General features: G+C 45.2%; 1 protein-coding gene across 2 annotated transcripts in view; it reads right to left on the bottom strand.

Moving 5' to 3' along the window:
- Nucleotides 1–4451: 4451 nt before the first annotated feature.
- Nucleotides 4452–17178, bottom strand: part of SLC38A9 (solute carrier family 38 member 9) — a 31607-nt gene continuing 18880 nt past the window's right edge. For both annotated transcript variants that reach the window (XM_044276640.1, XM_044276639.1), the window contains 6 exons: nucleotides 16633–16740; nucleotides 9483–9589; nucleotides 8733–8846; nucleotides 6816–6964; nucleotides 6630–6719; nucleotides 4452–5733 (listed from right to left, as the gene is read on the bottom strand). In XM_044276640.1, coding sequence (XP_044132575.1) covers nucleotides 5568–5733; nucleotides 6630–6719; nucleotides 6816–6964; nucleotides 8733–8846; nucleotides 9483–9589; nucleotides 16633–16740 — 734 coding nt within the window. In that variant the 3' untranslated portion in view covers nucleotides 4452–5567. The remainder of the gene's footprint in view (nucleotides 5734–6629; nucleotides 6720–6815; nucleotides 6965–8732; nucleotides 8847–9482; nucleotides 9590–16632; nucleotides 16741–17178) is intronic.

Genomic DNA, 17178 nt, shown 5'->3' on the forward strand with positions numbered 1-17178 from the left:
GCAGACATATCCATTTTTAGAACTGAGATCCGGATGTGGAAAGCACACAGATGATCCACGTACAAAGACAGAACGTGGCCTAGACTTGGCTGCAAAATGCAGACCATTGAAGTCAATGTCTCTGCAAAAAAGAAAAAAAAAGGCGGCTGCAGCGCGGACGGTATTGGTATTTAGCAAATCTGCAATTTGTGGACCGCATACTCCATACAGTGGTGAGCACAGGGCCTTATACTGAAAAGCAGATGCAACATTTTGGTCCAGGCATAAGCGCGATTCTTTATTTACCGGATACTTCTAGATTCCAGCCCATCTTCTGAATTATTTTCTTCATTAGCCCCTTCCTGACACCCTTTTACCTTTTCATTTTTCTCTCCCCTCCTTCCATGAGCCGTCTCGTCTTTATTTTTTAATATTGATGACGTATCTACAGAATATCATATTGGTGGGGGTCCAAGTCCCGACACCCCCCGATCAGCTGTTTTAAGAAGAGCTCTGGTGAGCAAGGCAGCCTTCCGAGTGCTTAGCACAGCGCCATACATCAGATAGTGGCAGTGCAGGGTACTGCAGCTGAATGGGGCTGAGCTGCATCTTTCTAGGCCATGCGACTGACGGCGATGTGACAGGCCTAAGAAGAGGCCGGTGCTTCATCCTCCTCGGGTTCCAGCAATCTGATTTTGATGACCTATCCTGAGGTCATCAAACTGCCATATTCTGAACCCCATAACTTTTTTATGTTTCCATCTACGGAGCTGTGTAAGGTCTCTTTTAAAGGGTTTCTACCACTTGAATATCACATATTTGGTGTTCAGACACTAGCGATTCGCTAGTGTCTGTTCTTGCCTACAAGCTAATTATCACATTAATCCGGGCTGCCGATACCTCAAAAAAAGCACTTATATCTTTATGCAAATGAGCCTCTAGGTGCTATGCAGGCGTTTTTCTAAGCACCTAGAGGCTCCGTCTACCTTGCATTTTGCCGCCCTGCGCCTCGCTCCAGCACGCCCATCTCTCACTGTAATCGATCCTCCCCCTGCTTCAGCCTTCCGAAATCCCGCGCCTGCGCCGTCCGTCGCGGCATTCGGAGGCATTCGGCGCAGGCGCAGTCAATGTCTGACCGCTCCCTGCTCAGACATTTCAACTGCGCCTGCGCCGATGACGTCACAGAGCTCCGTGGGACAGACGAAGCCCAGCAGCAAGCGGTCAGACATTGACTGCGCCTGCGCCGAATGCCTCCGAATGCCGCGACGGACGGCGCAGGCGCGGGATTTCGGAAGGCTGAAGCAGGGGGAGGATCGATTACAGTGAGAGATGGGCGTGCTGGAGCGAGGCGCAGGGCGGCAAAATGCAAGGTAGACGGAGCCTCTAGGTGCTTAGAAAAACGCCTGCATAGCACCTAGAGGCTCATTTGCATAAAGATATAAGTGCTTTTTTTGAGGTATCGGCAGCCCGGATTAATGTGATAATTAGCTTGTAGGCAAGAACAGACACTAGCGAATCGCTAGTGTCTGAACACCAAATATGTGATATTCAAGTGGTAGAAACCCTTTAATGTGGGGCGAACTGTCGTTTTTATTGATACCATTTTTGGGGTGTGTATGACTTTGTGAACACTGTTGATTGAATTTTTGGGGTGGTAAAGGGACCAAAAACTAACAATTCTGCCTTTTAGATTTTTTTCTTTCGTTATCACATGGGATAAAATGCTTTTATATTTTCATACTTTGGGCATTTTTAGATACAATGCCAATCTTTATTTTTTATAGTTTTTTTTTTTTTTTACTTTCATTTGTAAACTGGGGAAATTATTTGAATTTTTAATTGTTTATTTTTTTTTTGTTTTACCTTTTTTTTTTACCCTCGTCACTAGATTCGCTTCTACTGTAAACTGCTATAGTTTACCTTAGGCAGGGCTTAATAGGAACTTTACTATGGCAGGCCTGGGAGCCTTGGCAAAGCAACCAAACCTGCATCCCACTCCCGATACATAAGCGCTCAGATGCTTTGGCCGCAATTGGGACCATGGCATTTAAAGGGGTTAATTGTCCACAATCATAACACCTCCAAATATCTTGTGTGTAAAGCAACTGGCGCCGGCTGAGCTCTTGAGCGCACACCATCTCTGAAGACCCGACATCGGACATACATGTGCACCAGCTGTCGGTAGGGGGATATAAAGGAAACTTCACTATTCACTTCAATGCGACCTGTCCTGGTCTTGTGATGGACGCACAGGTGTGTGGCTCGTGCATAAAAAATCCTGAAATATTGCAATTAGACACAGGCTGCTAGAGGAGAGACAAGTCTGCAGCGTGTGAATACGCCCCAAGAGACTCTGCAGGGTCTTTTCCCCCTATAAAGGCTTTGTGTGTAGCATTTTCTCACTGCTGGTTTATGATCGGTGATTTACGATGATTCTGCGATTACTATAAGGCCTCATGCACATGGCCGTTGTCGGCTGGTGCCCGGGTCCGCAATATACAGGCACCGGCCGTTTGTGCACCGCATCACAGACTCATTCATTTGAGTGCTTCTGCGGGTTTTCTGTCTGTGCCGCCGCACTGCAAAAAAGTAGTACATGCAGTACTTTTCTGCAGTGCAGACAGTCGGATGCGGATCATGCACCCCATTCAAGTGAATGGGTCCGCGTCCGCATATGGTGGACCACAAGCACGGACACAGGTCAACAACGGCCGTGTACATGAGGCCTAATAGAAACAGGCTTGCGCTGATCCACAGCAGCCAGTCCGAAAAGTGTGAGCTTGTTTTGTGTGTGCGCATATTTTTATATGGCCTGTGAGAGTAGATATATATTTTTTTCAGTTTTGAGGCAGCTCATACTATTATATGGCACCTATAGCAATAAAAAAAAAAAATATTATATTATATATATATAGATAGATAGATATAGATCAAGGCTTTAGAAATATATTTTTTAAGTCCTCAAAACAAAAACTACAAAAAAAACAATGTTGTATTAAAGGGAGTCTGTCATCAGCATTTCACATTTGTAACCCTTCCCATAGCTCCCTAGCATGCTTACAGTTAATAAAAACGTTACCTTTAGCATCAATCCTGGACTTATAAAACCATCAAAAAACATCTTTGTAACATATGCAAATGAGGGCTTGCAAGTGCCCAGGGGCGGCGTTACCCTCGTAGGTGCCCTGCTTGCTCAGCCTTTTCTTCGCTTCCCCCCGCCCCTTCCTTCCCTCCGCCCGCCCATCCTTTCCCTCAGGCCGATGGACTGAGTGCGCAGGCGCGGGATCTCGCCGAAACAACAAGTTAGTAGATAGGCGGTCAGAGGGAAAGGATGGGCGGGGGGAAGCGAAGAAAAGGCTGAGCTAGCAGGGCACCTACGAGGGTAACGCCGCCCCTGGGCACTTGCGAGCCCTCATTTGAATATGTTATAAAGATGTTTTTTGACAGTTTTATAAGTCCAGGATTGATGCTAAAGGTAACGTTTTTATTAACTGCAAGGATGCTAGAGAGCTATGGGAAGGGTTACAAACGTGAAATGCTGATAACAGACTCCCTTTAAGTAAAAAAAATAAAATACCCTATGCACAATTGGCATGGCTGCCATCTTAAGGACCCGCCCTGTAAAATGTATGTGCTAAGTATTCACACAGTGGAACACTATAGGGGTACTCTCACACTAGTGTTTTTTGATTCCGGCAGGCAGTTCCCGGCAAGCCATGTACAAATGGAAAGTCTTTTTTCCTGGATCCGTTAGACAGATCCGGTGAAATACCGGATCCGTCTCATCCGGAATACCAGATCCGGTATTTAAAGATCAAAAGCAAAAATAGCTCCTCCTATGTCCTGGCACATGCGCAGAACAGAAAACCGGATCCGGCATTTTCCAGAACACTCTGTACCGGATCCGGCATTGATACATTCGGCAAGTGCAGTATTGTTCCGTGATTTTGTCCGGTCAAATACCGTACAAGGGACGGAACAGAAGACATCCTGATGCATACTGATTGCTTTCCATTCAGAATGCATTGGGACAAAACTGATGCGTTTTTTTTCCGGTATTGAGAACCTTTACCGGATTTCAATACCGGAAATGAATAACGCTAGTATGAAAGTACCCTAAGGCAAGAATTGCTGCATCTGGCTCATCCCTCCTTATCCACAGAATACAGGTCCGATAGCAGTGGGAACCAGAGGTGGGACCTGCACCTACCTCACAAACAGGACACCTCCACTGGGACTGGAGAGGAGTCTGCGCACACGTGGCTCTTTCCAGTCACTGCTATGGGAGTGCGCTTACTCAGCTATTTTTCGGATGACTTATGCCTACTGGATGAACTTTCTTCTTTTCGGTGACTGTCAACGATCGCTTGTTGTTAAATTCCACCCGTTGAATGATCGTTTTAGTTAAAATTGTCCGTAACTTTAGACTAAGCGCCGATACCCTGAGCAATCTATAATCTGTAGGACACATATTCTCTTTTTCTAAACTATTTTATTTCCCGGTTATATCTGATTTTATTGCTCTGTTTTCTGTACATGGAGGCAGCCATCTTGTCTGAACTGTGTACATAACCTCCAAAGATTTGCTTTACAACAGTCACAAAAACGCAATAAACCTCGGTCAGAAAACTCAATGACTTCTATGGGAGAGTGTTGTGGGCATGCTCTGCGACCTGTGCAGAGGTCATTGTGCAGGGAGGGGGAGTTCAGCTGTGTCCGTCGTCTATTGTCAGTGGTTTATTCTGGGTTACCTATATTATAGGCCACTGCAACCCTGCGTGATGATAATGAGACCACTGCTGAGAAGTGGTCATACACAGATGGCAACCTATTATGAAGCTCACTGGTCATTTTGCAGGGAGGGGGAAGTATAGAAGATATAACCATCATATATTGTGAATGGTGGATGCTGTTACCTATATATAGGTATTACCAGTCATTGTAATCTTACTCGTGATGATAATGAGATAACTGCTGTAAAGTGATCTCCACAGACAAGGACACACCAACCTATTATGAGACTTAATGGTCAATGTCCAGGGAGGGGAAGTAGATAAGATGTAACCATCATCTATTGTAATACCTCTATTCCATATAGAGGTATTACTGGTCATTGTAATCTTGGCTGTGATGATAATGAGACGACTGCAGAACCGGAAGTGTCAGCTTATTTTTCTTTGGAAGAAATAAAAATCACAAAAAATAAAATAAAATAAAAAATCGATCCTTTCCCTTTGAGCAATCAGTATTTTGTGGTGATGTCCACAGGTCTACTAATCTCGACCGTTGTCTCTATCTGCGATAGAGAGGAAGCTTCCACGTCATAGCAGGGAATACTCTGTATAAAGAGGTCCCCACTCTGTCAGAATTATTTTTAAATAAAACTGCTACTTTCTTTGAGTAGCGTGATAACTGCAGCACGTTGCAGAGTCAGTCCTGCCGCTGTGCGACGGTACGCTGACCTCCTTGTTTTGTATATGCTTGTGCTGTACTAGGAGTTCACAGAGAGTCAAGCTGCAGGTTTTATCTGCTTGAGTCCCCCGGAACAGTGAACAATGTTCTTCATGCTGTTTACGTCCAAACGTTCTTCACATGAGAAACTGTGCAATGAGGTTGGCGATCCCTAGGACAATTATACAGACGTGTGTGACCACAGAGTACCACCTCAGCTGCTGGCTGCGATACAAGGCTATCATGTGGATCAGACAGGGGTAAACGAAGACGAATGCAAGACCACAGGCAGCTCCCGAAAACCTGAGAAGAGAAAATCTGATTATTATACACATCCTAATGTTCCTAGAAGCAGAATAGTGGATATACAGGATGCATCTCAGGATAATAATGTATGTAAACAGCGACTCCATCAGCAGGGTGCAGCTCCGGAGTATAATGCTGGCTGTAATTTGGGATTAGTATAAGATTAGTCAAGGTGTACATACATTACATTACTTATCCTGTGCTGATCCTGATTACATCCTGTATTATACTCCAGAGCTGCACTCCCTATTCTGCTGGTGGAGTCACTGTGTACATACATTACATTACTTATCCTGTACTGATCCTGAGGTACATCCTGTATTATACTCCTGAGCTGCACTCACTATTCTGCTGGTGGAGTTACTGTGTACATACATTACTGATCCTGTACTGATCCTGAGTTACATCCTGTATTATACTCCAGAGCTGCACTCACTATTCTGCTGGTGCAGTCACTGTGTACATACATTACTTATCCTGTACTGATCCTGAGTTACATCCTGTATTATACTCCAGAGCTGCACTCACTATTCTGCTGGTGCAGTCACTGTGTACATACATTACTTATCCTGTACTGATCCTGAGTTACATCCTGTATTATACTCCAGAGCTGCACTCACTATTCTGCTGGTGCAGTCACTGTGTACATACATTACATTACTTATCCTGTACTGACCCTGAGTTACATCCTGTATTATACTCCAGAGCTGCACTCACTATTTACATTAATGAACATCCATGTAGTCTGTGCAGGAACTGCTCTCACCCAGTGACTCCATTCTTGCTCATAGAGGGGGGATATGGAGAGGGAGACAATTCCTTTGAAGGTATAGGGTGAACACCAACATGAACAGGAAGCGATTATGACCACTGGCAGGATTTCTTGTTCTTACCTGATAATGCCCCCGATATTCGGGTAGAGTTTGGCCATGAGGACTCCGAAGCCGACAAGAACAATGTTAAGTCCCAGGACATGGTAGAAGCTGCAATAAAAAACGTCAATAGCATGAAGACGACGTCGAGGTCGAATCCTACATTGTAAACCTAATCTACTTAATAGGAGACCAAACGCATCTCACCTCGGATAAGTGTTCCCAAAAACATGTCCCAAAAGCTGCACTCGGACCAGATATCCCAGCAGCGGGTAGACCGTCATCATTTGAAAGAGTAAGAATATTCTTGCAATAAATGATAGGATATCGTCACTTGGAAAATTATCCAGAAAGTTCTAGACCAGGAAATAGAGATTAAAAGGTGAATGGAAAGAAATCCAAAAACTGCGCGCACGGAAACAAGAGACACATATATAATCGTAACCAACATGAGACCAGCTCCGGACATTGTAGAACATAGAAAACTAAATACATTTCAGATATAGAAATGGAATAAACCTAAAAATACTAATAAAAAACCCCAGCCTCTGTCCCTCTGTAGAACCGTACATGAGGCCCATACTTTTACAGTTCCCTCTTACTGGTTAGGTAAATATAGATTAACCTCTTCCTGCTTTAAAGATGGCGCCCACCTGCGAGCGCCATAGCCGCCGGGTGCCTGCTGTTTTTAACAGCAGGTACCAAGAACTAATGTCTGCGACCAGTGGTAATGCCGATCGTGGATTTTTAACCGTTCAGATGCCATAGAAAACGCGACCAGGGCATCTGTACTAACAAAAAAAACCAGAAGTGCGCGCTTACAGATGTGCCAGTGGTACTGCCGATCGTGGATTTTTAACCCTTCAGATGCCGTAGAAAACGCGACCAGGGCATCTGTACTAACAAAAAAAAAAAACAACAAAAAAACAAAAACAGAAGTGCGCGCTTACAGATGTGCTCCGGGTCCCCCCTGCGAGGATCGGGGGAGCCGGTATGCAGTGTGTGGTAGCCACTGTCCTCCTGAGTGACAAGAGGCTGCTGGACATTGGCTCCTATGGAGCTCCGGCCTGTGGCAGGGCTGCATAGGAACATAGGGGGTCATTCATTAAGACCAGCGTTTTAGACACCGGTCTTAATAACCCCGTGCGCTGGCCCGCCCCCTCTGTGATGCAAATAACGTTTGTACTGCAATCTGTGCCAAAAATAGGCAAATTTCTGATAGTAAATGACCCCCATAGTGTATTTCTCATACACTCCAAAACTAATGCAATGGAGTGTATGAGAAAAGCAATCTGATGACTGAGGGTTATTTACTATGAATATGAGGTATATGGCGGTTGAAATGGATAAAACCACATGCCTCACACTAATAGTAAGTGACTCATCATGGACCTCACGCATTAACCCCATGTTGTCCATTATATGAGGAGGTACTTGATGAGGTTACCATTAAAGGGGTTTTGCAGCAATATCTGATCTGTGGGGGTCCGAAAACTGGGACCCCCGCCGATCAGCTGTTTGACATGGAGGTGGCACTCCACCCGAGCGCTGCCTTCTTGTCATTACACTACGAATCGTCTCCCCTGCAGCGGCAGCGTAGTGGAATTACAAGCACTCGCTCCATTCAAGTGACCGGAGCAAGTACTTACACTCACTTATGAGGTGACGGGCAGTGTAACAAAAAGGAGGCAGCGCTTGTATGGAGAACGTCTCCTCTTCAAACAGCTGATTGGTAGGTGCGGGATATAGGTCATCAATATAAAATCCATGAACAACCCCTTTAACATTCATAGTAAGTGACCCCAGCAAGTACCTCCTCACATAAGGAGCAATCGATACCTTGCAAACATGCGGTTATATGTGTGGGTATTATTTTTTGCGCAGTATCGAATTGGTATTGAGTATCATGACAACTCTGCAGAACATTTATCATGCCCATGGACGTCATATGAGGGTCTCTAACAGCCAGAACAGACCCTTCTCTGGCCTATTCACGGGGAATCTACACCCTGTGATGCTACATTTCTTATGAAGTACAACCTGCGCATGTGAGCAACTTGTTCTGCCTGCATACCAAGAAGGAGCTATGTAACGGACGTCATCGGACAAAAGACGTGTACTCACCTGCTCAATGCAATCCTTGGTCAAAGGGGGAGACGGGAAGGAGCCAAATACCATCACCCCAACATACATGTAAGTTAAGCCGACAAGCAGGTAAGCGACTGAGAGATCTCTCATCTGTAAAGACAAAATAAAAACATCTCATAATTCATACACACGCAGGAAAATATCATCCTCCAGCTAGATCCCTACAGTTCTGACACGAGGAGCGGCTGTCATCTCACATCGTCTTCCTTCTGTGTGATCACCATGAGGCTGCTCCTCTCATTGCTCAGCTATGAGATTACAATTAAAGGGGTTGTGCAGCAATATCTGATCGGTGGGGGTCCGAAAACTGGGACGGACATTTAAAGACGCCTCTGCCCCTTCTTAAGCTGATGACAAGCAAAAGTGTGTCAATAAGATGGCACCATATTTACACCAGACAACTGTGATAAATTTCCCCCCTACAGATCTAAAATCACCCCAAGTCCCTTCTGATAATATATCACTATTAGCAGCCATCACTAGGGGGAGCTCTGTGGATAGGAATTTATACAGTTACCACCAACTGCAATAAAAGCTGTAATAATCTGTTTGCACTGAGCTCCCCCTAGTGGCTGCTGCATGAAAATGCTGTGTTTTTATGTCTGAAAGGGAAGAAGGAGTTCTGCGCTGGAGCCCAATCTCCCGCTGCATGCTTGACCAGACCACTAGGTGCTGGATGGTTCTCTGACCACAGCTGGAAGGATTCCAGTAACCGTTAGGACTTACGTTATTCTCAGGATTTCTGTTGTTCTTTAGGAGGGTAATGACGCAGTTATGTATGAAGAACGCAAGAGTCAGGATCCCCGTCAGCTGAGGGAAGGACAACCTGAATTCTGAAAGATACAACAATCATTACAACCAGCCACTGACTGCCCTCCCCTGCAGATCTATGCTGAACACATACATGACAGGCAGGAAGGTCCTGGGGGGTCGGACCACCGCTGATCCAATACAGATGATCTATCCTAAGTCATCAACAGTTAAGGGTCCTGTAGCCCCTTTTAAAGGGGCAGTCCCATTATGAGGACATATGAATATCTAGGCGCCCATATAGCATAGATGGCAATTTAATTGAATGAATGATACTACACATGCCCTATAACATCTAGAGGCACCACCTGGTGAAAACAGCCGACTGCCATGGCCTCCGAGACCTGTGGTAATCGGCTGGTTGCAAAATCAGCTTAAGGCCCCTTTCACACCAACGAGTTCCACACATTGGACTCGTAGGTGTGTCAGCTGCAGCACCCGTCCTGACCTCCCAGCACTGCCAAGGTCGCATGGCATTATATAGATTTATAAGGTTATGTAAGCGTTAGAGTTCTGGAATGTATTGTATAACACGGTCAGCATTCTGTCAGCGTTATCCAATACATTCCAGAACTCTAAGGGTTACATAGCATCATAAAATCAGTATAATGCTATGCGACCCAGTCAGTGCTGGGAGGTCAGGACGGGTGCTGCAGCTCTGCGCTGGGGACTCCAAGATGGCGCTCGGTCCGGATGTCTAGAAGCTCAAGTTCTCGCGAATCTCGCGAGAACTTGAGCTCCTTCTCCCTGGCTAAGAGCGGGGTGCTGCGATTGGATGCGCTTGCTGCCAGGGAGAGCATAACCGCGCCCACCAGAACTTAGAGAACAACGCCTACTATAACTTCGTCGCCTCATTTGCATATGAGGCGACGAAACTAACGGAGCGCGTAGCGGCCGAACGGGGGGGTCCATTTGAAAAAAAATAAAAAGGGTCCGGACATCAGTGAGAGCAGCCCCATAAGGTCGTATAAAAATTTAACACACTATTTTCTGATGAAAGGTCCTCTTTAAGGAATGGGCCAATTTTCATTTTTTAATCCCTGCCTTCCCGGAGCCATACTTTTTTTTCATTTTTCCGTTTACGTAGCCGTATGAGGGCTTCTTTTTGTGGGACAATTTGTACATTATAATGGCGCTATTTAATATGGCATACGATGTAGTGGAAAGCTGAAAAAAATTCAAAGGAGATGGAACTGGAAAAAAATTCAATTTTGTTACTGTTTTATGTATTCCCTATGAGATAAAACTGACTTGTTACCTTCATTCTCTGGGTCAGTACGATTACAGAGACACCACATTTATAAAGTTTTTCTTGTGTTTTAATACTTTAAAAAAAAACTCATTGTGTAATATAACTCATTTTTTTGCGGGACGATCTGTCAGTTTTACTGATACCATTTAGGAGTGTGTATGCCATTTAAAAAAAAATAATTTACATTTATATTTTGAGTACAGGCATTTTGGGACACGTTGATAATGATGATCTTTATTTTTTTATTGTTTATTTTCAAAGTATAACTGTCGTGTATATTTTTTGGGAGTATTGGATTGTGGTGACTAATATCACCTTGGTGGCCCTATTTCAACTTTTCACTGTGTATTCAATTACCCCTTAATTCCACAGTTTTGCTCCCTGTACTGCCTACTTTTACCTGTGCTTAAAATAGGGTTGCTAGGCAGGTCCATCTATCTGTTGAAGGACGGAGGACGCAGAAGAATGCTGTGTGCAAGGTCACATTACTAACAGCCAGGGACTGTAGGTAAATGATTAGAGCCAGGTCCTCCCCAGCAGCTGATAACAGTGCCTGGGCTGTGTGCACTTCTCCCTGTCCCTGCGCTTGGCAGACGCTCCCTCACTCAGCAGAGCTGGACAATGCAGAGTTGAAGCAGCACAGACCAGGGAAGGGAGATCTGCCGTCTGCTCAGTGTATAAATGACAGCAACATGTGGTAAGAGGACCCCTCTGTGCTGCAGGAGATTAACCCTTTAGGGGGAGGGCTGTGGTTACTGACACTTTTGGGGGGCTATTGTTACTGGCTAGTGAGGGCAGACGGGATTAGCCTCAGGGTGAGGGCAGTGGCGGCCATCTTAACTGAATAGTGAGATTGCAGTTTTATGCAGACTGGTTGCTAAGGGCTGAATCTTATTAATTATGGGGTAAGTCAGTCTAATAGTAACTGATTCTGGAATATCATGTTATTAGTAACTACATATATGGAAATTGAAATTAGGGTCTAAATGTGACAGTTATCCTTTAATATGTGGAAAAGGGGTTACTTAAATCTATTTTTTACCTTTTTTTCTCGCTCGTATCATTGGGGACACAGAAGACCATGGGTATAGCTGCTGCCACTAGGAGGCGACACTAAGCAAAAGAAGTGTTAGCTCCTCCTCTCAGCTATACCACCCCTCCTGCAGAGCTAATCAGTTTTATCTTAGTGTCTGTAGGAGGCAGACATTTTTTCTGCAGGTCTGCCAAGATTTTTCCTTTTTGTTTTATTTTTCAGGTTCGGGGCTGCAGGTGGGCTCTCACCACCTGTTTTCCCACACTTGAGGGGGGAGACCAGCGGGTTCTCAAGCCTGCTGCTCGTTCCCCACCTCTGGAAGACAAGGAGGAACAGTAGATCTCAAATCCACTGTTACCCGCCAGCTACAGTGTCACCTTGGCTACTACTTCTGGAAATCCCCCCTGTTACTGGTGTAGCCACCCTCCCCAAGGTGACACTGCTGGAATCAGGGTAGGCAGAAACCGTCTGGGTAAGTATATTACCTACCTCCCCTGCTGGCCCCTTCTGTGCCTGAGCCCCCCTTCTCCTGTGTTCTCTAAGTGAACAGAGGAATATATGTTGTTTCTCGTAGACCTTGGCCCCTGTATCTGGGGACTCACCGCTTCGGCCCCATCCACACCCTGCGAGCCAGTCCCGGCGGTCACATGTCTCTTTGGGAGGCCGCCGCATTTCTACTAGGGGCATCGGTACGCCCGCTCCCGGCTTTCTAGTTTCCCAGTGCACTCTGCTCCCTCCCTACATCGCCGCCCTAACTGGAAGTTCTTCCGGTCAACCACACCTGTACTCGAGGCCCCGGCTCTGTGGCCTACTAGGCCGCATCTCCCAGCGTGTTTCGGGGGCGGGATCTGTATTTTTAGAGCTCGAGAATTTTGCTCCCATGCCTTCACCCCACCAGCTGCCCAATAAGCTCCGCCCCTGCCTTCTGCTTAACCCATCCTTGCCTCAGTACTACTGTGCTGAGGAAAGTACTTACTGGGCTCTCTGCTGAGGCTTACAGTGCTGGTCATTAGTACAGACAGATGTGGGTTCAGTTCCCCTAGCTCTGTTTTGTTAGAATTGAGCTGTATGTAAAAAAAAACAAAAAAAAAAAATATATATTTATACATTATTAACCCTTGGAGCTATCTGATCCTTCTGGACCTAGTTCCCACGCCATTCTGTAGGTAGAATCTCTTTACCCTACCGCTGGATACATACGTCCTATAGCGTAAGCGGAATCCTGGCACTACCGCTGGATACCGCACTCCCTGTAGCGTAAGCGGAATCCTGGCACTACCGCTGGATACCGCACTCCCTGTAGCTTACCCTCCTTCTATAGGCAGAGTAGTTACACTACCACTGAATTACGCGAGTCCTGTCACATTCCCTTCCCTCCTTAGGCGGAATATGTGCCCTCATCACTGGACCCTGTACATTCTGTAGCATTACCCTCCTTCCATAGGCGGAGTAATTGTCCTTGCACTGGATACCGTACAGCCTGTAGCATACCCTCCTTCCTAGGTGGTGTACTTGCTCTACCATGGGAAACTATACAGCCCATTGCATAATCCTCCTTCGATAGGCAACGTAATAGCACTACCCCTGGATACTGTACAGCCTGTGCCATTACCCTCCTTCCTTAGGCGGAGTAATTGCACTTCCACTGGGTACTGTACAGCCCATAGCATTATCCTCTTTCCATGGGCAGAGTAATCTTCTATTGGCAGAGTGTTTATATCCAGTTGGTTCCTATACGTCCAGTAGCATTGCCCTCTTTCCATGGGACGCAGTAATTGCACTTCCACCGGATACTATACGTCCTGTTGCATTGCTCCCTACGCATTAATACTGGATGTCATCTGTCCTGTCGGTTATATAGGGGGTTTAGTTGCACCGCAGTCACATACTGTAGATCCTGTAGCATTATCTTCCTTCTATAGAGTAATTGCACTATCACTGGATCCTGTACAGACTGTCGCATTACCCTCCTTCCCTAGGCAGAGTATTGCACTTTCACCGGATACCATACGTCCGGTTGCATTAACCCCTCCGCAGGCGGAGAACTAACTCTCATACTGGATATCATCTGTCCTGTCTGCTTTCCCCCTTCTATTGGGGGATTAGTTGCACCACAATTGCCTGCTATAGATCCTGTGGCATTACCCTCTCCCCATTGACGGAGTAGTTGCACAACCAGTAGTGCTTGCACTTAGGGGTGACCACAGGGGCAGTACGACCGCTCAACCCAGTGAGGGGAGCCATGTAGACAACTCACATATGCAAACTTAATAAGTGCATACCCAAACTCCACATGGAGGGAACGCTGATGCTGTCACCGTAGTAGATTGTAGAGGCAATGCGGTACATTTAAAGGGAACAAGGCGCTAAGCCAGCGCTATAGAAATCGGTAGGTTATACCAGGTACAGAAAACGTACTAATGCCCAGCAGAAGTGAGCAAACCCCTCAGCCGCAGCGTGTCATGGCAGAACATAATCTCTCCTGTATCTTCCGCAATCGCTCCGTTGCTTCTGGTGACTGTCTTGTCTTCATTCTTGTCCGCCTTGTGGATATTCTGTGTGCTCTCCACTTCTTCTGACTTATATTCCCTGGGCTGTTCTTTCTTCTGCCGAGCCGGAGCCTCCCTTTTTACCTGTTCCTGGTGTTTTCCCCCTGCATTTCTGTGCGGGGCCTTATGACCGGCCTTGGATTCCTTATGTTCTTGGTCCCTCCCCATGGTACTGCTCTTTAATGTCCCATGGTCTTCTGTGTCCCCCAATAATACAAGCGAGAAAATAGGATTTTTTGTGCTTACATGTAAAATCCTTTTCTCGCTGAGTTCATTGGGGGACACAGCTCCCACCCTGTATGTACATTGCTGGTTCTCCTAGATGGGTCCTTCTGGTTCTTGGTGATGACCCATCTCCAGTTTTTTCCCTTTTTATTGTTTTCTGTTGGCTTCTCCTGGCTGCTCCTACTGATTTTGTACAAACTGATTAGCTCAGTGTCTGCAGGAGGGGTATAGCTGAGAGGAGGAGAGAACACTTTTTTTGCTTTGTGTCGCCTCCTAGTGGCAGCAGCTATACCCATGGTCTTCTGTGTTCCCCAATGAACTCAGCGACAAAAGGATTTTACAGGTAAAAAAATCCTATTTTTTCCACTTTTCTTTTAAAGTCCCCCTAGGGGACTTGAACATGAGACTGTAGTGTATGGGAGATTCGGTATGTTCCTATGGAGCATGGGAATATTGCTGCGACAGGCCTCTGAGCATTTAGAAGGCCCCAGGGCTGCCATAGCAACTGAACCAGTCCCCCCAATCTTAGCGCAATAGAGCCATTCGTGCCCCTACAGCACAGCGCTCCCGAGGAGAGCCCTCTCAGATGCTGTGGTAACAATTGACCACTCCATCTGAGGGGTTAAATGTCTGTGTTCGGCGTTGCCTTCCGGGTGTATGCTGTGTAAAACAGCAGGCACCCAGCCAGCAGCCATGGCACCCGCTTAGCTTCTGAGCAGGAGCCATCTTTAAACTCTAAACGTGAACTGTACACGTATGGCGCTCATCCTTAATGGGTCGCTTTTCTGAAAGTTCCTTTTAACCCCTTCAGGACTAGGCAATTTTCATTTTTGTTTTTTCCTCACTGTGTTCCAAGACCCATAACATCATTACTGCCCCAGTCACACCGTTCACTGCCATATGAGGGTTTATTTTGTGTTTTTTAATGGCACCATTTAATTGTACCATAACTTGTACTGAGAAACGGGAAACTGATTTATTTGTGGGGTGAAATGCAAATCCACTCCTGTATTTGTTTTTAGGACGGTCAATGTGTGGTAAAATGACAACTTTATTCTGCAGGTCATTATGATTACAAATTTATAAAGTATTTATCATGCTTTAAAAAAAAAAAAAAAAAAATTTATTCATTACACCAAAATTATCATGCACAACGTTTTTCTACTTCCATCTACAGAGCTGTGTGAGAGCTTCTTTTTTAGGGGTTATCCAATAGTACAAATACCCCCCACAATGCCCGGGCCCTTTGATTACTTTTTTCAATATTTTTTAGGAGGTTAGGTGAGAAAAAAAAAATACAATTTGGACATTTTCCTTTTTTTCTATTAATGTGTTCACCATACTGGATACTTTTATATTTTAACAGTTGATAACGTTCATGTTTTTTTATAGTTTATTTTTATGTGTCAAATTGACAAAGACGGGTGATTTGAGCTTAATATATTTGCGCCTTTTAAAACAAAATTACTGTCGCTTTTAGTCTATTTAGGACATTTTAATATGTGATCATCTTATTTTATACTGGATACTACAATAGAATAATACTGCAGTCTATGGGATTTTGACAGGCTTAATAGGCAGTTTACAATGGCAGGCCTGAAAGCCTTCACAAGGCCCCAGGATGTCGTAACAACGATCAGCACCCTGTGTTTTCATTTTGGGGGTTAAATGACTGGGATCAGCATTTTCTCTGATCCCTGTCATTGCAGTTGGGTGTCAGCTGTATTACACAGACTGCACCCTTTGCATATGGTGCTGGTTCAGCTTGTGAACCTCTGACATATACTTACACAGAGTGGTCAGCAAGGAGTTAAGTAGTCTGGGGAAGCAGGGTGACAACCTCTTTTGGCGCTGTAATCACAGCCATACCGGTTGTCACCCAGCTTTTCATAGACCTACATAAGGGAGTATCTAAACAGAACTAAAATCAAGGCCGTGCAGTAATTTACACCGTTCTTTATTCCAGCAAAAAATGTTTCAGGAAAATAAAAGAAATTAACTTCTTACCAGGAACAAAATATTCTTGTACTTCATCCCAATGGAAGTCAAAATGAAATCCAAGACGAATGGCCTTATACGTCACAAGAGACACCAAGTAGAGTACAGAGACTGTGCCTGTAGACACAAATCAAAAATGAAAACAAACACGACTGAGGAAGGTTTGTAGATGAAAATAATCTACTTCCATCACCATCAGGAAATTCTATCACTTTTCTTAATATAATTTTATACAGTATAGTCAAGTTTCTTTACTGTTTTTACAAATATTATATATATTTTATTACTTAGAGACTGTTATTCTGTTATTATTAAAGGGGTTCTCCTGGACTCTTTTATTGATGGCTTGTCCTTAGAACAGGTTATCAATACCAGACTGGTAGGGGCCAGGCTCCCGGCAGCCCTGCCAATTAGCTGTTAGGTAGTAGCTCCGGTGCTAGAACTACAAAGCTCCTCCCACTGTGTAGCGGTCGGGTCTGGTGACTGCGGCATTCACTTAACAGGAGCTGCGCTGCAGTAATGAGCAACGTCCACCACACAGTGGGTGCAGCCTTG

Source organism: Bufo gargarizans, chromosome 1, assembly GCF_014858855.1.
Source record: "Bufo gargarizans isolate SCDJY-AF-19 chromosome 1, ASM1485885v1, whole genome shotgun sequence".
NCBI lineage: Eukaryota > Metazoa > Chordata > Amphibia > Anura > Bufonidae > Bufo > Bufo gargarizans.